This window comes from Belonocnema kinseyi, chromosome 1 (assembly GCF_010883055.1).
Source record: "Belonocnema kinseyi isolate 2016_QV_RU_SX_M_011 chromosome 1, B_treatae_v1, whole genome shotgun sequence".
Lineage (NCBI taxonomy): Eukaryota > Metazoa > Arthropoda > Insecta > Hymenoptera > Cynipidae > Belonocnema > Belonocnema kinseyi.
Window position 1 is genome coordinate 19,251,828 of NC_046657.1, and position 24,820 is coordinate 19,276,647.

Genomic DNA, 24,820 nt, shown 5'->3' on the forward strand with positions numbered 1-24,820 from the left:
TTTTAGTTGAAAATTAACATATTTGGTTGAAAATTTTGTTACTATTTTAGTTAAAAATTCATCACTTTGATTGAAAATTTTGTTTGTTTGTGGAAAATTATTATTTTTGTTTAGAAAATTTATCTTTTGTGTTGAAAAATGATCTTTTTTAGTTGAAAATTCACATATTTGGTTGCAAATTTTGTTACTATTTTAGTTAAAAATTCATCACTTTGATTGAAAGTTTTATTTGTTTGTGGAACATTATTATTTTTTTTTTAAGAAAATTTATTTGGTTGAAAATTCAACTATTTGGTTAAGAATACATATCCATTTTGTTTTAAAACTATCTTTTTTGATAAAAAATTGATCTTTTTGGTTAAGAACTAATATTTTGTAGTTGAAAATTCAACTATTTGATCGAGGACTCATATTTTTTTGTATGAATCATATTTTTTTTATAGAAAATTGATATTTTTGGTTGAAAAATGATCGATTTTAGTGGAAAATTCATGTGGTTTGTTTTAAAATAAATCGGTTTCTTGAAAATTCACATGTTTAATTCAAAATTGAAGTATTTCGTCAAAAAATCCTGTATTTTGTTTTAAAAAAATGGTATTTTTTTGTAGAAAATTAATGTTGAAGTTTGAAAAATAATATTTTTGTTTTAAAATTCATCCTTTTGCGCTGAAAATTCATTTTTTTGTTTGAAAATTTAACTGTTCCAGGTGAAGATTAATTTTTTTTTTAATCATTTATTTTGCAATCTCTTTTCTCTGTTTTGTTAGTTGACTGAGAAAATTGAAAATATTGACCGGGAAATGACTGGAAATTTGAAATCTTGCGCCGAATCGTCACCCTGATTCTAGGTTTTTAATAATAATTTTTAATTTAAATAATCGATTTTTATGTTATTTCAAGAGATTTTGCCATTTGTCAGTTTCAATTATGCTTTTAAAAAAAGCCAAAGTGGATTATATGCCCTTGAATCGTGACTATTCTTTTGAAATCCGTTTTATTTGTTAATATCGATAATATTTTTGAAAAAGTACGTTATTTGTTATGTGAAAAGTCAATGTTACGGAATTTTTAGTTTAGTTTTGAACACATTGTTCATTTTGAGAAACTTTGCTTTTAAACTTTGAACGTTGCAATTTAAATTCTTCTATTTGAAAAATATTCAATTTGTAAGTGTAATTATTGAATTTGTATGCATAAATGACAACTGAAAATTTATTATTTATAAAAAAACCAATTAATTTGAAGGGATATTCAGAAGTTTTGAGAAGATTCCAAATTAATTTAAAACTTGAAATTGCTTAAAATAATATCATTTTGAAAATTTTAAAATTCACCGATTGGTTCTCCAATTTAGAGGATTGAAATTAAACTTGTTGAATTGAAAAGCGTTAGGTGGTCATTTAACTTTTTTGTTGAAAATTGATCTTTTTGGGATGAAAATAACAATTTAAGCAATTTTAAAACAAAAAAATAAAAAATCAAACGATTAAAATCTTCTTTTTTAATCAGCGCTTTTTAAATTAGAAAGTAAATTATTTATATTTAAAGTGGTATTGAATGAATAATTTTTAAATTATTATTCATATATCGAAATTCAGCACTTTCACTTACAAATTAAAAATGTAATAATCTTCTTTTTAAATTTTTCTAAATATTAAAAAAATTGTTCTTTTTTTTAATTAAAAAATCTAACATTGAATGAGGTAAAAATGAAATATTTTGAACTGGCTGGTTCCAGTTGAAGATTCCTAACTTTGGTTGCATTTTTTTGTGGAGAATTATTTTCAGGAAATATTTAAAAAGAAAATTTCCAAATTTGACAAAAAAATATGGATTTTTTAAAATTTTGAAGAATTTTGAAAATTAAATGCCTTTGAACTTTAAAATTTTACTTACAAATTAAAAATGGAATAATAATCATTTTAAATGTTTCTTAATATTAAAAAATTGTTATTTTTTTAATTAAGGTATTTAACATGAAATGAGGTAAAAATTAAATATTTTAGACTGATTGATTCCAGTTAAATACTCATCATTTTATTTGAAAATTCATTACTTTGGTTGAAATTTTTTTTTGTGGAAAATTAATTTTTTAACTGCAAATTCAACTATTTGGATGAAAATGCATATTTTGTAGTTCACAATATAACTATTTGATCGAGGATGCATATATTCGTTTGAAAAATTGTCTTTTTCGATAGAAAATCGACTTTTTTGTTTGAAAAATCATCTTTTTCGGTGGAAAATTGATCTTTTTGGTTTGAAAATTTATATTTTTTAGTTGAAAAATTTATCTTTTTTGATAGAAATTAACCTTCTTGGTTGGACATTCAATTTTTTGGCGGAAAATTCAAGTATTCCAGTTAAATATTCATCATTTTAGTTGAAAAATCATCTTTTCAGTTAAAAATAAAATTACTTGGTTGAAATTAAACTTTTTTTTTAAATTCATTTTTATTGTTTAAAATTTATTTATTATATTTAAAGATTCATCATTTTAGTTGAAAATTTATTACTTTGGTTGATTTTTTGTGTGGAAAATTAATGTTTTAACTGAAAATTCATCTATTTGGTTAAAAGTTAATATTCTGTAGTTGAAAATTCAACTATGTGGTTGAGAATTGACACTTTTGATTGAAAAATCATCTATTTTGACGGACAATGGATTAGTTCGGTTGAAAATTCATGTTTTTGGTTGAAAATTTCAAGTATTCGAGTTAAATATTCATAATTTTAGTTAAATAATCATATTTTTGTTCAAAAATTGAATTACTTAGTTGAAATTTAAACTTTTTTGTTAAGAATTCGTGTTAAATAGAAATTCATATTCCCTGTTGGAAATTCATCTTCTTGCTTCGAAATTATACTCTTTTGTTTTTTTAATTTATCACATTGGTTGTGATGGGTTTGTAAAAATTGATTATCGCCAAAAGAAACCTTTCTCTTACTAAACACATTGACACTGGCCATAATTTTGATTTAGATAATTTTGAGATTTTATTAATGGAGAACAATGTAGAAAAATAATTGAAAACTTTTTTATCAACAAATTACCAAATACTGTTAATCTCCGATATGAAAATAATTTATTTTCTGGTGTTTACAAACCTCTTACAAGATCTTAATTTTCGTGTTGATAAAGTTTCATTCTATTTTATCGACTCTTTCATCACATTCTGTTTTACTTGTTTGAATTTTCGTAATTTGTTTTCATAGTTTGTTCAGTCAGTCGTCTTTGCCTCAAACGCGATGTCGGGCTTTCGCCCTCATTTATTTATTTTCTTAGTTTCTTGTTTTTAATATTTATATTTGTACATCATGTTTTATTGTGTTTCTGTGGGATTTTTCACTCTGACTTTATACTTTGATTTTTTAACTTATACCAGGCATGTTTGTTTGTTATTCACATTGAACTTCCGTTTTTTTACCGAAATATATTTTTCTCTGATAGTATTGATTTAAAATTGAGGGCCTCCTTATATAAGACAACCCTTCTTTTATTTTAAAAATTGTTTAAGCAAACATTTTATCTAATCATTAATTTCTTTTTTTTTTGTATATATAATACATTCTACGTTATTTGCATGTTTTTTACAGACCGAAGCGTCTAAAAATAATTATCGCGCCTCTTTTTCTTTTTGATCTTCACCCAGACAGCAAAATGTCCGCATGGAGCCCGCATGGTGCGGGCTCGACGTGCAGATTAATCCGCACGTCGTGAGGGCAAGGTTAGCGACAGATGTGTCAACAATTGAGTCGCATATGCGAAGCAAAGATGCCTGCAGTGCCCCGCAAATCTGAGAAACTATGCGCACGTACTACTTAAATGCGTGTGCGATATTTTAAACGGCAAAGTTGTAGAGTAAGCTATAGAAGATATTTTTGAAGCAAATTTCTTTTTAGATAATATAAAAAAATGAAGAAATAATTACACCTCAAAATTTCGACTTCTTGATACTGCTTCAAAATAAATTGAATAAATTATGTAATCTTTAAAAGAAAACTTTCAAACATTTACGTTTCTTACATTTTAATCATTTATGGCATGTTTAAAATAAAAACGACTATCTCATGTAATGGGTATTCGTATTTCTTGAATAGATTTTTTAAGTTTTTTTGCATATATTTTGAAACAAATTTAAATATATATATCATACTCTTTTTTTATATACAAGAATATATTTTAACTTGATAAATAACATTGAAGTGTTACTTTCCTCTTGCAGAATCATGACTCGTCATAAATGCGAGTTACAGCTTTTTTTAAATACGCACGTTACTCCGACATTTTGTCGCGATGGTGGCCACATGCTACGCGGCACATCTTGCACACCGTGTGCGGGCACAGTACGGGTTTAAATACGATCTGCAAGTCGTGCGGGCACTGTGTCGGTACTCCCGCAGACATATCGTGCTCTCATGCCGTGCGGCATGCGTGCCGCATCACGCATTGTTATCTGGGTCATTTCCATGACTTGCTTCGCTAATTAATACAAAAAAAAAAAAAAAATAGATCGGCATTAACGTACAACGATTTTCCTTCGCTGTGTAAAATTTCTGTAAAGTCAGTTAACAAATTTAGACCGCGGACCCCCTTCAAATCATCTAAACAATTATTCTTGTAGATAAATAGCAAAGATGTTTCTCAACCTGATGTCGGCTAGCAAGCCATGGTCGAGGATCCGGGGAGTCGCCGCGACAATGCGATTGCACAGTGTTCAGCCGTCCTTGGGGATTCGGGTCGAGAAAAAAAAGGCGAGCCTCGACTCGAAATATCAGGAAGGAAGCGTGATCGAGGGCTTCAAAGTGACGGAAGTGGCAGCAATCGACGAAATGTATCTTCATGCAATAAGACTGACACATTTGGCCACCGGATCTCAATATTTGCATCTGCAACGAGACGACAGCAATAATGTCTTCTCGACTGGATTCCGGACAACGCCTTTGAATTCCACGGGATTGCCGCACATTTTGGAACACACAGTTCTCTGTGGAAGTAAAAAATATCCCTGCAGAGATCCTTTCTTCAAGATGCTTCGCAGATCGTTGGCCACTTTTATGAACGCCATGACTGCTCCAGATTTTACATTCTATCCGTTTTCTACCCAGAATCCGAAAGATTTTCGGAATCTTCAATCGGTTTATTTGGACTCGGTTTTCAGGCCAAATTTGCGGCTTCTGGATTTCTTGCAAGAGGGTAGGTTCTTTGGCAGTTTTTTATTTTAGTTTAAGAATTTTTCATTTCCAGAGAAAGAAAATTCGTGTTTTTTTTTTATTCGAAAATCTTCACTTCAGAATCCTGTTTAAGATGGAGAAATATTTGATTGTCGAAAATTTGAATTTACACTTCAGGGTTTGATCTAAACGTGCCAAGTTTTTTTATGGATTGAAGGGCAGTGTTTACGAAATAAAACTGTAATAATAACTCTTTTATTTTTAACACACCCCTATACGCTCCACAGTGCCCCAAATGTGACCTAAAAATATAAAATAAACTAAATTTTTAAATATTTTTGTTAATTTTCAGCAATTTCTGCTATTTATTTTAGTACAAATAATTACTAATGTACAATTATTGAGCAAAATGATCAGCATTTAAGCTTGAACAGAGCATTCTATAGAGTGAAAAAAACGTATGCTTATTTTTTTAATTACAGAGTCGCTACAGGTTAGGTAATTTTTTAGTTGAATCAAACTATTTTCTGTATAAACTTAGAATCCCATATTGTTTGAAATATCAAATAACACGTTTTTCGTTGAGAAATTATCATTTTAAATTAAAAATTCATTTATTTCTTTGAAAATGTATTTTTGTTGAAAATTCTAGTATTCCAGTTAAATATTCCTAATTTTAATTGAAAATTAATCTTTTACGTTCGACATAAATTTACTTGGTTGAAAAATAAACTCTTTTGTTAAAAATAATTTTTTTTATTGAAGATCCATCATTTTAATTAAAAATTCATTTTTTGGTTGAAAAATTAGCTGTTTCTTTGAAAAATTCTTTTTTCTTTGGATGAAAAGGAATTTTGTTTACCGAAAATTGAACTATTTTTCTGGAAATCCGATTTTTTTATAAGAATTCAGTTTTTAAAGAGAACTTCAACTATTCTATTTTTTTGTCAAAATTTTATCTTTTTGGGGTAAAAATTCAAGTATTTGGTTGAAAATTGAAATTTTTGTTTAAAAATAAAAATATTTTTGCAAAATTTGTGTAGTGTATAGAAAATTCGATTGTTTTTGTAGAAAATTCATCTTATTGGTTGTCAATTAATGTATTTTATTGAAAAATCGTCTTTTTTGTAGACAATTAAACTTTTGAGTTGAAAATTGAACTATTCTACTTAAATATTCGCCATGTTTTTTTGAAAATTCTTCATTATGGTTGAAAATTTTAAAAATCTGATTTTCAGAAGAATAGTTAAATTTTCGGTAAAAGAATCCTTTTCATCCAAAGGCTTAACTTTCAAAGAAATAAATCAATTTTCAATTTAAAAAGAGAAATTCTCAACGAAAAACGTGTTACTTGATATTCAACCAAAAAGTATTTTAATTTTATAACAAAAATAGTTTGATGCAATAACAAAAGATGAATTTTCAATAAAATAGTTTGAATCCTCAACCAAAACAGAATAATTTTCAATGAAATAGTTCCCCGACTTTCTGGAATTACCTGACCTATAGTAACTCTGTAATTTAAAAAAAGTATACGTTTATTTCACTCTAGAATCTTTGATTTTGACAACAGCGCCACCTGGCACATGATATATTGGCTATTTCAAACTTATTAGAGCCATATTTATAAAAAGAGCATTATCAAATTATTTTAATCAAAATTATTATACTAAGGTCTAAAATTAATTGTCCCCTATAAGATTTCTTGTTAATATTTATAAGACATTCAAATTTCTTCCCAATTGGGAATGGTGATCGACCATTTCGCCATCTGATGCCGAAAACGGACACTAGAAGGAGTAGGTAACATTCAAAAGATGCATTTTAATTTGTGGATAAAAGTGTCTTTAGTATTGTTTTATCAAATTTAAAATTATTATAAAACATATCTGTCACAAATATGGGTTTTCACTGCATAAGATGTAAATTCTATCTAAAACCCTTTTTTATGATGAAAACTGATTTTAAGTTCGCAATAAATACTTCATACTTCACCCAAAAAAATCGTAAAAACAATTTTATGCACAAATTAAAATTCTTCTTTAAAATCCTACCCACTCTTTATAGTTCTAATTTTTGCCACCAGATGGCACACAGTGGAAGGAAATGCACTTGTTCGTTCAAAAAGGTTTTGGTCCGATTTTAGTTTGTTTCATAGAATACAGATAATTAGTTCATTATTCTATTAATTTGTTATAAACAATTCTCGAGGCAAAATATTAAAATTTGAGATTTTTCCAAATTATAATCAAAGATACATTTTTTTAGGAATATCCGTAGCCATTCTAGCGATTAAAGAAAATTAAAATTTGATAAAATCTTAAATTAGAGTATTTTTTCACAATAATTGTTTATAACAATGATTATTGTTAACTTCGCAAATATTTTGGTGACTATCAATCATTCGTCCAACAGCTTAAAACATTTCCAGTGCATCATTTTTTTTAGGTAAGAGGGCCAAAATTTTCAATTTTTAATGCAATTTGTTTGTAAAAATTTAAATAGTTATATTTCATTAAATATTAATGAATAATTAAATAATTGGAGGAATTTACTTGTAAGTCAAGTTAATTTCTAATTGCATAAGTGCCACCGAAGAATAGATCAACTCGTAGTTCTCCCACTTTGTGCTTGCGTTGCTGCAGTTTCAAAGAATAACCAAAAACAAAACAAAAAAGTACTCCTGCTTCCATCGCACATTTGGCTACTCATTGTTTTAAAGAATGGTCCTAATCTTTAATAATTTAATTGTATTTCGCGCCACCTACCAATAGATCAACTCATAGATCTTGAAAGCAGTTAGCAGATTGGGGGAACCAATCTGATCAGAAAAATTTATTACAAATTCCATTACCTTCTGAGATGTTTATGCGAAGAATTCCTTAAGAAAATATTCATTAATTCAACACAAACTAAAATGATCTGTCTATTAACCCTCTAAGATAGACCTAGCAAATTGCTGGTTATCCTTTACAATCGCTCTGTCGTAAAATCTGGCGAAAGTTTGAGACCTATCTATCCAAACTGCCGCCTTTCTAATTAATTCTAAATCAACGCCACGCCTTTTTGGCGGCCGATGTGGACGCATGTCGTGTACTATGCGCTGAAAAAATATCGGTGTCAATACCGCTCTGAGTTAAGGTTTTCGTAACCCAACGACTTAAAGTTTGCGAAGAAACAGCCTCATGGGGCGTTTGGAATTGAATGAACAATTCCTGCAAATTACGTAACGACATAGTTTTTACAAAATAGCTCTGTAAAGCTGAAGCTGCACATATTTTTCTATAGAGTAAAACGATAGGACTAGTAAAGGCTGTGATCTATTTTTATTTTATGTCTTAATGCGGTCGGGAATCTTAATTTTAATCGCCGTTCCTCTATCTCTAATGTTAACAATCTTGATTAATGATAATGTTTAAATTCTGTGACCAGTTATGAGAGCAAGCAAGGTTACTAATTTCTTCGATAATTGTTTTAACCTTGGCTTCTCATTTGGAGGTATTTAAAAAAAAATCGAATACTATCTTTGGATCCCATCCCTTTTAATTTTTGTAACAGTTCTTAATATTATACTAAATGGCGGAAAAGCATAAAAGAAAATCGAACTCCAATCCAAGGTAAAAGCATCTATCGCCTCGGACCCATGATCTCTTTTCCAGGAGATATAACGCATACATTTCGAATTCGTTCTGCTTGCAAGCAAGTCGATTTCTGGGTTTCTAAAAGTTTTGGCAACCTTATTGAATGCGGGGATAGATAGTTCAAATTATGTTTCAGGTTCTAATATTCGGGACTCGGCATCTGCTTCAAAATTATTGTGTAAACTAATATAGGAAACAAAAATACAAATATTGCGCTCCTCACACCATTGCCAAATCTTTTTTGAGATCTTCTTTAAGTTCTCGTACTGAACACCTCCCACTCTATTAATGTACGACACGGCAGTCGTATTATATATTCTTAATAAAATTTCCCCTTTATGAAAGTTTTTTGATAAACTTTTAAGGCAAAAGAAGGCGGCTTTGAGTTCTAAGAAATTAATGTGAAGCTTATGTTCAGACATTGACCAGAATCCACTAGCTTTTTGATGATCACATAAAGCTCCCCACCCTGACTTAGAAATATCAGAAAAAATCTCTGAGCGAAACACAATATCTTTAGTAGAGTTATTACCAGATAAAAAAGTTGCTTGTCACCAGTTCAAGTCCAAAGCATTAAATCTAACAGTCATGAGAGCATAATAATTTTCACCATTTTAACTGAATGCTAAAAATCTTTTTTTTTCTAAATCCTTTGTGTAGACCCAGCTGTATTTATTAGCTGGACAACGAGCTACTATAGATCCTAAGTACTGTGCGAAATCTCTCATCCTACACTGCAAATGTTTTCTAAAGATCTCTAGCTGTTTTTGAATATGAGATCGCTTCTCAGGGGGGAGTTCTAATGTCTTAGATTTAGAATTTTAAATGAACCCTAAGAACTTACATCTCTGTTCGGGATTCAACTGACTCTTTTTAAAATTTATTATGCACCCCAACCTTTCTAATAACTCTTTAGTTGTCTGTACATTCACATAACAGTCCTGATATGTATCTCCAAAAAGAAGAACGCGTCTAAATAAATAACTGAACTATATCCTCATCTTCGTAGACAAGAAACCACAGGTTTCACAAGTTTCTTGAATATTCGAGGGGCTCTGCAAAGAGCAAACGGAAGACAAGTAAATTGATAGACCTGTACATTAAATTCAAATCTGAACAATTTTCTGTCCGATTTATGTATTGCTACTAAATAATACGCGCCCTGCTAGCCTAGAGTTGACATAAAACAGTTTTGACTCACAATACAGACAGCTGTTTTGTAGTATTCGAGTTTAAAATGCACTGTTTGGATAAATTCATTTAGATCTTTCAGATTTAAAATGAACCTGAGAGACCCATTAGGTTTCGGCAGAAGAAAGAAGCTAGAAATAAATTTATCATTTGACGGATTACATTCTTCTACTGCTCCTTTCGTTTTAAGTTGAGAGATAAGCGACTTGGTATTAGATATCTCTATTTTGTCCCGTTTGGATTTATGGACACGTTTTAATTGGCAAGGAGGAGAAGAGAAGGGTATCCTATAAACCTTTATCCACGATGAAATTCGCGGGTCTGAGGTTAGAGCCTCTCATGTTTTTAAAATTATATTTACAGAAACGTCTAATGTTTCCTGCTCTTATACGATGTCTTGTTGTCGTCCTGTTTGCGCTGATTCTGAGATGTCGGAAGGCCCGTGAAGGATATCTTCTGCCCGCTCTGTGTTGAAAAATGTGGCTTCGCTTGTCCACGAGGCGGGCCCCTCCCGTTTTGTGATGTCCCGTATTAGCGATGATCATATTTTTTCTTATTTGTGACTCGCTGTATTGCAGATCAGTGAGCAAGCAACAAGTCTCACTGACGATCTCAATCAGAGGATCCACAGTTTCTCCTTCTTGATCGGCATCCTTTCGGACAAGCGTCATAATGGATCTGTCTATAGCAGAAATAGTAGATGTCAAATTCTTTTGCTTTGACAGGATCTTATAGTTCCTGGAAAGGGTGTTTTCCGCTTTTTTTAAAGCTAGTTTAACCTCGCCTTTGAGCTTTGGAGGGTCGATGTCCAAACAATTAACCAGGGGCAGATATTTTAGGACGAGTGTTGCTCTCTCTTCTGAAGAAAGACCACTTTTAATAATGTCCGCCCAGCGGATGGCAATGTCCTCCAGGACAGCAGGTGCAAGGGCCCTGTCTTCTAGGCCACATTTTCCAAGAGAAGTAAGAACGCCTTCCTTAATTCTCTTATTTTGCGAATCATCAGCTTCAGACGTCACCTCTTGTACCTCGAGAACACTGGAGATATTTGCCAGGGGTGCTAAATTCAAAAGCGGAGCCCCTAGTTCTCTTTCTAAAGTTGGTGGATGATCGACTTCTGGCTACGAAATTTCAGGAAAGTATGCGCCATTTCTTGAAGTAGAGCCGTGACCTTCGCCTCTTTCGAGGGCTACCTCGATCTGTTTTAAAAAAAAGTTCGCATTAGTAAAAAAAAGGCATTAGTGAAAAAGCTTGTTGGACCGTCTCAATCGTAACAGTTCCATCTACAGGTTAAGAGCCTGTAAGCGGGAAAGATGATTCACTCAAGGAAAACTATTTTTCCACAATGGTTAAGAGCCATTTGATACGAAATGGGTCGGATCCAGATCGTTTCTGAGAAATCCTACGATGGCGGCGCTTATTTCTGCGTTTCGTTTTCAATTTCTTGATCACTTCAAACAATTCGCGCAAATGATCTTCGTCATCAGCCAAATCGCTACTTTATTTCCGCGAACTCCGTTTATGTTTACCCATCTCGGAACGATTTAAACACTTCTTGCACAAAGAAGAGAATGATTTGCCAAACGTGCGAAGGAAGCAGGATTGTTTTTTTTTTGTTTTGTTTTTTGCTATTCTTTGAAACTGTGGCAACGGAAGCACAAATTGGGGGAACTACGAGTTGATCTATTCAGAGGTGGCGCGAAATACAACTAATATTTTAAGGAATACTGCTGATTTGTTCATAAAATTTGTTTATAACAAAAATTCAAAATCGGACCAAAATTGAAGACTCTGGACATTTTTTAACGAAAAAAGTTCATACCTCCGAATGTGCGGCGTATTGCAGTTTAACCATTCTGAATAGTTCCAATTAATCGAAATCAATTGAACAGGCTGGAGACTCGAGCACGCGGACGTGAACGATCCAAAATCTCCCATAATCTTTAAAGGTGTCGTCTTCAACGAGATGAAAGGCGTCTTTGTTGAGAATCAGAACACTTTCGCCATAAAAATGCTCAACTCGATCCTTCCAAGTCACACCTATGGCGTGATATCAGGCGGCGATCCTCTCGAAATTCCGAATTTGACTCACGAAGATCTCGTCGACTTCCACAACAATTACTACCATCCATCCAATGCCAAATTCTACTCGTACGGGAACTTTCCTCTCGAGGATCACCTGAAATTTTTGAATCAGGAGTACCTGTCTTCCGCGGAGGCTGTCGACCCATCAGCGACGGCAGTTCCGTCAGAGAAAAGGTGGACGGAACCGAGAAAAGAGCATATTTCTGGAAGACATGACCCGATGATTTCCGATCCTGATAGACAGAATTCGATGGCGATTGGATTGTTGTGCAGCGATATTACGGATTTGAAGGCCACCTTTGATTTGTACGTGCTTTCGCAGTTGTTGCTGAAGGGACCGAATGCGGCTTTTTACAAGAGTTTGGTGGATTCGAATATTGGAACTGGATTCAGTCCTGTCACGGGCTATGATTCACAGTTGAAGGATACACTTTTCGTTATAGGATTGCAGGTAGGTGACAATTTTTTTGGCTATTTTTGATCACCCTTCCAAATTCTCTCAAAATTTCACAAAACTAGAGGAATAAAGACTGATATCTTCGTTTAAGGATTAAAAAAATTATTCTCTAACAAAGTAGTTGCATTAGCAACCAAATAGTGAAATTAAAAAATAATAGTGATGAAATTTTCTACGAAAAATTGATTTGTAACTAAGAAAGATGAATTTTTAATCTGGTTAAAATTTTGTCTTTTTCAGTTGAGAATTCATATATTTTGTTGAAAATTTGTCTTTTTTGCTATAATTCAACAAAATAGTTGAATTTTGAACTAAAAAATATCAGTTTTCAACAAAAATTGTTATATTTAAATTTATAAATGAAAAAATTAATTGTCAACGAAAAACTTGTATTTTGAACCCAAAATATGCATTTTATTAAAAAAGAAGACTTTTTAATAAAATACGTGAATTTTCAACCAAACCGTTTAACTTTTAACTAAACAAGATAAATTTTTAACCAAAATTGGAATAGTTCAAATTTCAGTTAAGAAATAAATTTTTAACAAAATAAAAACGATTTTTTAACCATTCTTTTGATTGAAAATTTAACTAGACCATTAGAGATTTATCATTTTAATTGTAAATCTACCAGTTGGGGTAAAAATGTAACTATTTGGTTAAGAATTAATTGTTGTATTTTGAAAATTAATTTTTCATTTGAAAATTTAACTATTCTATTTTTAATCCAAAATTGATCTTTTTTAGTTAAAAATTCTTGTTTAAAAAATGCTACTAAAGTTAAAGATTCATCACTTTAGTCTAAAATTTATGATTTTTGTTGAAAATTAAACGATCTTGTTAATCATTCTTTTTTTTAGTTAAAAATTAAATTTTGTTAACTGCAAATTTAATTATTCCGCATTTGGTCGAAAATTGGTCATTTTTAGTTCAACTTCTTTTTAATAGGAAAATTTTAATAGGAAAATAGGGAAATTTCTCACGAAAATAGGAGAATAAAGTCTTTTAAATCTTCTTTTAAATCTTAAAAAAATATTTGTTAACAAAATATTTGCTGCAGCAACCAAATAGTAGAATTAAAAAAAAATGTGATTAGATTTTCAAGCCGGAAAGACGAATTTTTTTCGAAAACAGTTACATTTTCTACAAAAAGAATTAATTTTTAACTATGAAAAATGACTTTTTAATCTAATATTTTTTAGTTAAAAAATTGAATTATTTGGTGAAAAATTGAAGTATTTAGTTGATAATTTATGTAATTAGTTAAAAAATGGTATTTTTGGGTAGAAAACTCATTATTTTTGTTGAAAATTCATCTTTTTAGTTAAAAATAAAAATAATTGTTTGAAATTTAAACTCTTTTATCAAAAAGTCATCTAATCCAGTTGAAGATTGATAATTTGATTTGAAAAATCATCAGTGTGATTGAAAAGTTAATTAAATTAAATTGCTGCATTTCTTTGAAAAATTGCATTTTTTTGTATAAAATTCATCTTTCTATTAAAAACTCATCATTTCTATTGAAAATTTATGGTTTTTAGTGAAAATTCATGATTGTTGGTGAAAATTAAACAGCTTGATTATGAGTTAAACAATTTTGTTTAACTCACTGTTATGTGAAAAATGGTGGACAATGCTTGAAAAATCACCATAAAAATCATAATACTGAAAATTAAAATATTTCGTTACAATTTTTTTTTTCTAATTATGCTTTTTAACTGCAGATTGAACTATTCGATTTTTGGCCGAAAATTGATCTTTTCTAGTTCAACTTTTTTTAAGTAGGAATAGAAAATGGCGTAATTTTTCACGATGATACAAGAATAAAGCTTTTTTAATCTACAAAAATTTAACTATTTTGTTGAAAATTAGTCTTTTATGGTTGTAATAAACTGTTTTTTTCTAAAAAATTAAAATCTTTTGGATGAGATTTTTCTTCTTTGTTGACAAAAAAATTTTTATTCGTTAAAGTTTCAACTATTTTGCAGGAAATTCGCTTTTATGGCTTGAACAATTTTTTTGATCTTTTTTGCTTTAAATATTAACTGTTACATTTTTGTTGTAAATTCCTATTTTTAATTCACAATTAAACTGCTTCGTTAAAATATAGTATTTTTTGCTTTGATTGAACTGGTTTGAAATTCTTTTTTTGTAGAAAGTAATCTTTTATGATAGAAAATTGATCTTTCTTCGTTGAAAATTTTTCTATTTTGGATAAAAATCATCTTTTTAGCTTAAAGAATTAACTGTTTGTGTAAAATATCAACTATTGTGTTTCAAATCTATCTCTTCTGCTTAAAACTTTAAATATTTGGTAATTAATGCAATTGTTTAGTTAAAAATTAATCATGTTTTTTGAAAATTCGTCTTTTTCGGTCCAAAATTAATTTCTTTTTGTAGAAAATATTTTTGATAGTTAAATAAATATAATTAAATAATAAAAAGTTTTCGCAGCGGTGGTCTTTAGACTGTTGGCTCCTTTGAATTATATCATTTGAACACTTCCGGTTTAGGGTATGAGACAAGAGGACTTCCCTCGAATGGAGAAAGCCTACCAAGAAACAATCCAGAAGGTGATGAATGAGGGTTTCGAAAAAGATCACATCGCCGCCGTTCTTCATGGAATAGAACTTCACATCAAACACCAAACTTCCAACTTTGGTATGAACCTTCTCTTCAATGTTTCCCCTCTATGGAACCACGAGGGAGACATCATCCAGTCCCTCAGAATCAACGAAGCCCTCAGTAACTTCAAGAACGAACTTTCCAGCAATCCAAAATACCTTCAGGAATTGGTGGAGAAGTACTTCTTGAACAACCCTCACAGATTAACCCTGACGATGTCTCCGAATGAGAAACATGAGGGAGAATTAGTTCAAGCGGAAAAGCAACTTCTCAAGGAAAAATTGGATAATTTATCAGAAGAGGAGAAGGATAAAGTCTACGAAAATGGACAGTTGTTCCTGAAGGAGCAAGAAAAGCAGGAAAATGTTGACGTTTTACCTACTTTGAAGATTGAGGATCTGAAAGAGGATGTTGATAGGTAAATATATCTGTCTTTCGGATGTAGAGTCCTTCCGTTTCTTTCCAAATTTAATTGTTCTCATTTTTTCAGATACGATCTTGAGGATCTTAAGCTGATTGGTCTTCCCATTCAAGTAGCAGTTCAGCCGACAAACGAAGTCTGCTACTATCGAGGAATTCTAAACACGCAGAAACTCTCCTCTGATCTGAAGATGTTACTTCCCGTGTTCAATCAGGTTGCTGTAAGAATGGGAACAGAAAATTACGACTATCGAACTTTTGATCGAATGATACAGATGAAAACTTCGGGTTTGAACATCGTGCATCATGTTGCCGAGCAGAAATCAAGCGTGAACTCGTACGAAGAAGGAATTATGGTCGAGTCATACTGCTTGCAGAAAAACTCGAGGGATATGTGGCAATTCTGGGAAGAGGTGTTCAATAGGGTGAAGATGACTGATCTGAAAAGATTCGAGATTCTAGTGAAGATGACTGCCACGGATCTGACAAACGGAATAGCAGATGCTGGACACATTTATGCGATGAGCAGCGCAGGAAGCTTAGTGAGTTTATTAACTTGGACGTTGGTCGCAGGGGTTTCGATCTCTGCGCCTGCGCCAAGGGATACATTTTTTACATACTTTTTAGCATGGTTTTTATTCCATCTTGAGTAGTTTTTTTTTTTTTTTTTTAAAGAGTAGTCGAGCCCTGCTAAAGGATCCTGTGGTTAAGGAACAAAAATTTGTTAACCTGTATCTGGGACTTCTTATGTGGGGATCCTACTCAAAAGATCAAGTTTCCAAATTACCTTCGGAGGCGTTATTTCAAAGTTTAAATCTTATTAACCGGGAATTTAATTGATCGGGAAATGGCCAAAAATTTAATTTAAAAGCGGGAATCTACTTCGGATCCCCGTAAAATTCAAAATTTCATTATTTAAAGCATTTTGGTCAATTTACAAAAGTGATTTCTACTTTTTTTACAGTCGCAGGGCAAATAAGTGTGCTGATTAAGTTACGGATTAACTTACTTATTTAAAAATTTAACTACTTGGCTAAAAGTTAAACTCATCTATTAAAAATTAATTTTTTGTATTAAAGATTCATCATTTTAACTGAAAATTCATCTCTGGTTGAAAATTTAACTGCTTTATTAAAAATCAATTTTTTTTATTTAAAAATTTAGCTTCGGCGGGGTGGCCACCCACTCGGGAGAAAATTACACCGGGGTAAAGCCGGGAGAGAAATATGTCGGGAGATTTCTGGTATTTCATAATTCACGCATTTTGTTTATCTTGAAAGTTTCCAATTAATAAGTCTATAATTTTCAAAGTGTTTAGAATAATTAAACTTTAAAGGTTCACAATATTTGTCGCAGTATTTAATCCTTAAAGTGCATCGTGGGTGTCTGACAACCCAAGATATTTTCAAACTCTTATAAACCATACTTGTTTTGAAAAAATTGAGTGAGTGTCGCCATCTAGCTTTAGTTGGAGACACTGGCTGTAAGTAAAGTCGTTCAGCATACTGCGTCAAGTGTCACTTTGCTATCAGCAGCTGCTGAAAGTGGTGGTATAAAATCGTGGGGTACAAATAAATATATCTTTTGAAAGCACCCATGTTGCAATATTTTTTTATGGAAGTGCACTATTTCCAACGTATAGTCATAAATTTTCATGTTAAAATAATTAAAATTGCGTGAGTTATGAATTTTTAAGTAAAAAATCAATTTTTTCTTCAATAATTTTTTTAACAAACTCCAAATGAATAAATGGCTATAAAATCAACTCTAAATTATAAAAGATACCTTAAGCTATATCGGGTAATTTTATTGTGACAAAATATTCAATAGGAGTTAAATAATACATGATTAAATACGCTGGGGTGTTTAACACCCACGATGCACTTTACCGTGATTTTTACCATGTATGCACTTTGAGGGTTAAAATTCTTCAATTTGGAATGGTAAAAATGGCAGTGATATTTTATTTGAGAGAATCACATCTTTTAGCAAAAAAAAGTTACCAGTCGTTTTAAAGATCACTTGATAATACATGATATGATACTTAATAGTAACAAATTTATCGTCTTACAATTTCTACAATTTAAGTTTAAAATTATAGTTTTGAATGTGCAAATCTAAAACAGTTTAATCTTTGAGGCCTTGAGACTAATGTTTTTTCTTAAATTAATTTCTAGAGGTTTCGAACTTTAAATTCCACATTATTGAAGTTTCAAATTCAAATATTCTACATTTCAGGGCCATTTTTCGCGATTAAATTTTTCAAAATTTCAAATTAAAAGCCTCAATAGTCAGTTTTTAATTTAATAATTTTAGATGTCAATGTAAAGAAATTTTGAATTTAAAAGCTTAAAATTGTAAATTTTCAATAATTCAAATCATAGCAATATTGTTTTATATTCTTTATTTTAATTTTTAATGTAAGATCTTAAAATTGTCCGATTTTTAGTTAAAGATTTAAACAAATCAATAATTTAAAATTGAAAAATATTTGATTCTAAAATTTCTAGTATGAATAATAATTCTAAAGGCAGATTTGAAATTAAAAAATTAAAAATTGAGTTTTGAAATTTTAAAATAGATGAAAATTAAATTTCGCTAATTTTAAATGGTTACAATTTTGGAGTTCTGAATTTTCATGATGAACCCTACATTTTTAATTTTCATTCAATTTGAAGTGATTTAAATTTACTTAATATAATTGCAATTTTAGAGATTTTAAGTATAAACAAGTTTTAATATAAAAATTTTTCATATTAAATTTTTTGATGACTAGCATTTTTTTAAGTTTTAAAGTTCCGGAGTAGATTTTTTCATTTTTAACATTTCCTATTTAAAATTAATATTTATTTTGAGTATTTTTTTTTTTGGTAGAAAAATTCATTTTTTGATTTTAGAAATATGTTTCTAATAAGCGTGAATGTGAACTGGTAATTTTCTTATTCATTAACAATTAAAAATTTTATAAATCAAGAAGCTTTTACTGAAAGATTCAACTTAGTTTTCAATATTAAATTGTTTAAATTAAAAATCTAAACGGAAAAGTTTTTAATTTTTGATCATTTAATTTTGAACGCTTTGAGTAATAAAAAATAGAATTTCAATTCCTGTGAATTTTAACTGAAACATTTTCCAAAAGTGGCCACCCTGATTCCAGTAGAAAATTCAACTATTTTTCTGAAAATACGTTATTTCTGCGAAGAATTTGATTTTTAAGAGAAAATTAAACTATTCTGTTTTTGTTGGAAAATTTAGTTTCTCGAACTTTTTTCAATTGCTATTTTTGTCTCTAGTGAGCCGAAAAGTCAGATAGTTTGGTAGTCTATTAATTGTAATTTTTTTTCATGCTTTTTTAGCATAAATAATTTTTTCAAGAGCAAACATATTTCTGTTTGATCTTAAATAAAAAATGTATTATTTTTTTAAATGAAATTTCAACTGTTTGGCTGAAATTGATATTTTTAACTTGAAAATTCGACTCTTTGTTTCAAAATGTATGTACTTTGTGGAAAATTCGTCTTTTACGAAAAATTAATCAACAATTAGAACGAAATTAAAAATTTTCTGATATTTTATAATTATTTCTGTAAATTGAATATCATTTACCGGTAAACTATACTAATTATGAAAAGTTACTAAAAAATTATGCAGGTACGAAAGCACATTTTCAAAATTGTATTTTTTTCAAAGTTTTATGTCGAAAGAAGCGAAAATGAACGCAACGAATGTTTCTTTTCGTTCCTTTCATATGTAGACTATTATTACCACATAATTTTGACATTATGTGTTCGCGACCTCATTATATTTTGATACTTTTTTTATACGGAGCAAACGCTTTTCCTCCGTCTCAGGGAATTTGAAAAATAGCTTTTATACACTTTTGAATTTCCAACTTTAAAATATGATTTTCTTTAAAAGTAAAATTTTTTAAAAATTATTATTTTTATGATTCATAATTTTAATTAAAAATTTATTTCTTTGATTAAAGAATGAGCTATTTGATTGAAAAATGGTTTTTCTTTGGATGGAAAGGATTTTTTCCGGAAAATTAACTGTTTTGTTGAAAAGTTGTTTCCTTTTTGGCTCAAAATTTTTAATAAACTAAAATAGTAACTATTAAACCATTTATATATTCCATAATATTAACTAAAAACTCATTTCTTTGCTTGAGAATTCATGTTTTGACTCAAAATTCAATTAATCAGTTTTTTGTAGAAAAATTATCTTTTTAAGTTGAAAATTCGTCTTTTTCGATAGAAATTAATCTTCTTGATTAAAAATTCATGTTTTTGGTCTACAGTACAACTATTTCATCATTATCAAAATATCAAGTTTCCAAATTCTCTTCGGAGCAGGGATTCGAACAAAATTAAGGGGCGTTTTTTTATCTGGTAATTATTTGATAAATTAGAAACGTAATGAAACTTTCGGTACGTTCCTTTTTGTTTCAAAGTAAAGCTTTGAAGAAACAAAATTTTGACATTGTGCCTCTGTAGTTGCATCATTTTATAGTATTTTTTCATACTTAGCATCGTTTTTAGATAAATTACATCGAATTTATATGAATAATTGACAAATATCATAAAACGCCACTTAATTTCTTTGGATTCCTGCTTCGCAGGCGCTATTTCAAATTTTAAATCTTGTTAGGTTTTGCAGTTTTATTAATTAGGACTTCGGTCTCAGGGATCAGGCGCCTGGAAATCTTTTAGGAAGAACGGCTTTTCATTTCATGAGCCTTAGTGTTAAAAAAAATGAATTCTCAACCAAAAATATAATAGTTAAATTTTCAATAACACAGATAATTTTTTAACGAAAAATATTACATTTCTATCAAAAAAGGTAAGTTATGAACTAAAAATGGAATAGTTAAAGTAAATTTACAACTAAAATGATAAATCGTCAACTAGAAAAATTAAATTTTTAACCAAAAAATTAATAAATTTTCAGTAAAAAAAAATGATTCTTAATAAAATTAAAGTCAATTTTCAACGAAATAGTATAATTTTCAACCAAGAAGATTAAATTTCTATCGAAAAATGGAAATTTTTGACAAATAATCGAACAGTTGCATTTTCATTATAAAAAATTAATTCAAAATCAGAAAAAACTCATTTTCAACCAAAAAGATGAATTTTCTAACAAAATGAAAAATGAAATGAAAAGTGTCACTATTTCGTAGAATATTTTTGTTTTGTTTAAAATTTATATTTTGGTGTTGCAAAATAAGCTGAAATTTTTTTTGAATGATAGTTCAACTTATAAAAAAATTTTTCGAATTTTTGGACTGAATATTCGATTTTTCGCGTAGAAACTTATTTTTTGTTAATAAAATTCAACTACTAAATTTTTTCAAATAAAACGATGTCTGTTTCAAGAGAAATTTAATCTTTTTTTTTGGATAAAATGCCACTATTTGATTGATAATTCAGCAATTTGGTGAAAAGTCATCCATTTTGGTGAAAAATTCGTATTTTTTTATTGAAACTTGAAGTTTTTTCGTAGAAACTTAATTCTTCTTTAAAAATTCATCTCTTTGGTTGAAATTTAAACAATTTTGTTGGAAAATAATCTTTTAATTGATAATTTAACTACTTCGTTACAAGTTAAATTGCATTGTTAAAAATGTATTTTTTTTTATTGAAGGCTTATGTCTGTTTGAAAACTTAACTGTTTAGTGAAAAGCATTTTTTTGTTTAAAATTATTTTTTTAACTGAAAATGTCACTTCCATTTTTTTTAAGATTGATCTTTTTTGGATGAAAATTCTTATTTTTTTGAGGAAAAAAATCCAATTTGTTAAAATTTTATTTTTTCTGGAAAACAATTTATCAGTTTCGTAGAAAATTAATTTTTCACTGAAAAGTCATTTTGGTTTAAAAACTGAATCTTTTTACGTAGAAAGTTCAACTATAATGTTGAAAATTCAAATATTTTGTACAAAATATATATTTTTTTGATTAACATAAATTAGAAAAATTTGAACATTTCAAACTTGTATCTGAAATACTGTTATATTTGGTTTATAAAAGATTCTATGTTAAAAGTATTATAAGATTAAACTACTGGTATTTGAATATTAATGATCAAGGATTTTGAAAATTAAGTTCTCGGACACCTTACCTAATTCTATTACTAGCAATAATTAGCAAAACATGACTGGAAACTGAAAATTAAATACAGTAAGAGCTGGGGGGGGGGGTGCTAGAAATATTATGTTACGGTTTGTTACAGGGGGAGGGGGGCCTTAGAGAAGGCCTATAATCCGTTATGTAATTTAAGTACGGCCCATTGAAGGAACGGCGTTTCGATTCCTGAGCCTGTACTAATAAAAAAAAGGTTATGATATGCTTTTTTATCAAGGTTTTTTGGGTTTCGATTCCATCTTAAGTCCCTTTCTTTAATATAGTGTTTGAACCCTTCTAAAGAATCCCGTGGCTAAGGAGCACAAATTTGATAAACTGTACCTGGGACTTCTTGTGGGGGCTCCTACTCAAAAGAACCATGCCCTAATTTTTACCAATATTTTGGTGGTTTAGATTCTACCTAGTTTCGTCCATAAATGATGTCACGCACTTATGGTGGAGGGTGGGGAGGGGGAATCCTGAAGATTTTTCTGCATGGAGAGGATACAAATAAAAAAATCATAGCATGACACCAATTATGGACGATGTTCAGAAACTAGTGGACCCGGCTAAACGATCTCTTCCTTAAGGAACTAAAATTTGAAAACTAATCGGAATTTGTGTGGAGATCCTACTCAAGTAGAATCTTCCAAACTTGCATTCTTTCGAATGCGCTCTTTAGAATTTAAAATCTTATTCAATCACGCAGGTAAGCCCGGTGCGGAAACTGAAGGAAAGCCTATCAGGTTTGGAGTACATCAGTCGAATGAAGAAAATCGCTCAAATGTCAGATCTTTCTCCCGTTCTTAAGGATGTCCGAAACATCGGCAGACAAATCCTCAACAAATCCTGCTTCAGATCCTCGATCAATGTCTCCCTCGAGCACAAGGACGAGGCCCTCAGAAATCTCGGATCTTTCTACAGGTCCCTGCAAGGAGTTCCCAAAGATCCAATCATCCTCACGACCACAGAGTTGTCTCCGGAAAACGAGACCGGAATCCATCACGTGATGCCTTATTCTGTGAACTACGCTTCGAAGGCAATCCTCACAGTTCCCTACAACGACCCGGACTATTCAGTTCTCAGCGTCCTCGCGAAGTTGTCCACAAACATTTACCTTCACTCAGAAGTTCGAGAAAAGGGCGGAGCCTATGGAGGTGGTGCAAAATTATCCTCAGATGGAATTTTTACCTTCTATTCCTACAGAGATCCAAATGCTCTCAAAACATTCGACGTCTTTGACGGAACTTATGAGTTCTTGAAGACAAATCAGTTTTCGGAAAGCGATTTGGTTGAGGCGAAGCTTGCAGTTTTCCAGGAAATTGATGCTCCGGTTCCTCCGAGTAATCGAGGATTGGTGAAGTTCCTTTTTGGAATTACGGATGACGATATTCAAAAGAGCAGAGAGAGGGTGAAGGCCGTGTCTAGAGAGGAGATTTTGGCGGTTGCTGAGAAGTATTTGAAACCGAGAGCGAAAGGTGTAAAGGTTGGGAGGTCGCTGATTGGTCAGAAGAATTTGGATTTGGAAAAGAGAGAGGGAGAAAAGTGGACGCTCTCTTATGGAGATGAAAGTTAGATTAAAAGTAGGTTAAGTTTTGTTGATTAAGAATGACTGTAAGATATTTATTAAAATATTCAGTACTTTTGTTAATAAAATTAAGAAAAACTGATACGTTTTGTTTTTTGTTGTAGACAATTCGTTTTTTTGTCCCCAAAATTCAAGGTAGCATTAAGAAATTATATAACATTTAGGAGGTTCCTTTATAGTAAATTTGGAAAGAAGTTTGCGAATTTTGCGAAATATGGCCCTCCAATGATAAAGTTTAATAATTATTTCATAATTCTGACAATCACTTTAATACTGCAGACTTTGCACTATTTCCTAAATTCTTCCATTTTTTTCGGTTTTTGAAAAATGCTTTTTTCTTTGTTTTCAACAATTCGTCCCTTTTCTACTTTCTAATAATTGTCTTTCCCTCTCCCTTTTGTCCAATTCTTCATAGTTTACTCCAGTCCCGTCTTCTATTTCTCTAGCATTAAAGATCTCCCTCTTTTCTTCTTCTCATCTCGTTAATTCGATCGCCCTCCCTCTCCTCTCTTCAACCTCCATCAAACACTTTCTCGCCAACTCCCCTCCCTTAGCTTCGTCTCAGATTTCCATGCCCTCTTTCCCGCTCTATCACTCAACTTATCCCTTTGTGCTCCTTCTCTCACGATATATCCTGACGTCCTCCAGTCTGCCCCTAGTATCCACCTCATATACCTTTCTTGTAAACTCTCAATGTCATTTCTTTCTTGCCATCCCCATATTTCTGCTCCATAACTAATATCGCCATACCAGCGTATCAAATAACCACATTCTCCTTCTCCAATTTGTTTAACCTTCTTTTTCCTACTCCCCATATATGTTTCATTACCCCTGCTGCTTCTTTATCCTTTCTCTTATATGAGCTCTATGATCTCCATTCGTTTGCAAGATATACCTCAAATATTTAAACTCCTTTACTTCTTCTAACTTTATTCCCTTCCATCTCCCTGTCCATTCTTTCTTTCTCCCCCCTCCTTTTCTAAACCTCATTTTTGTCATTTCTTCATTTAAATTCAGCTTTTTCCCATCTAAGTATTTCTCTACTCCTGTAATTAATCCCGCCATCCCTTCTTCATCTTTTCCAATCAAGACTATGTTGTCTGCGTATGCCAGTCTACATATCTTTTCCTTCCCCATCTTAACTCCTCTCTAACTTTTTCTCCTCCTTTCTACTTCCAAGTCTGGTATTAATATATTAAATAAAAGTGGACTCAGAGGACATCTTTGCCTCAGACCTCTCACCAACCAGAAGCTATCTACTATTTGCTCTCTTACCTTTACCCTGTTTTTTGTCTCTCGAGAAATTTCCGATACTCTCTTTATTAATCCCTCTCTTATCCCCTTTTTTAACATCACTTTTTCTATATCGCCTCAGTCTAATGAGTTAAATGCCGCCTTTAAGTCTACAAACATTGATATTATTGCCCCCTTTTTCCTTTTTAATTCTCCTATTTACTAGATAGTTCAGAACATAAATGTTGTCTACCACCCCCATTCCTTTTCTAAACCCTGTC

The 24,820-nt window shown here is 30.7% G+C and overlaps 1 protein-coding gene across 2 annotated transcripts in view; it reads left to right on the forward strand.

Moving 5' to 3' along the window:
- Positions 1-23,388, forward strand: part of LOC117170199 (presequence protease, mitochondrial) — a 25,715-nt gene extending 2,327 nt beyond the window's left edge. For both annotated transcript variants that reach the window (XM_033356795.1, XM_033356804.1), the window contains 5 exons: positions 4,626-5,197; positions 11,900-12,543; positions 15,063-15,592; positions 15,665-16,136; positions 22,428-23,388. In XM_033356795.1, coding sequence (XP_033212686.1) covers positions 4,639-5,197; positions 11,900-12,543; positions 15,063-15,592; positions 15,665-16,136; positions 22,428-23,294 — 3,072 coding nt within the window. In that variant the 5' untranslated portion in view covers positions 4,626-4,638 and the 3' untranslated portion in view covers positions 23,295-23,388. The remainder of the gene's footprint in view (positions 1-4,625; positions 5,198-11,899; positions 12,544-15,062; positions 15,593-15,664; positions 16,137-22,427) is intronic.
- The last annotated feature ends 1,432 nt before the right edge of the window (positions 23,389-24,820 follow it).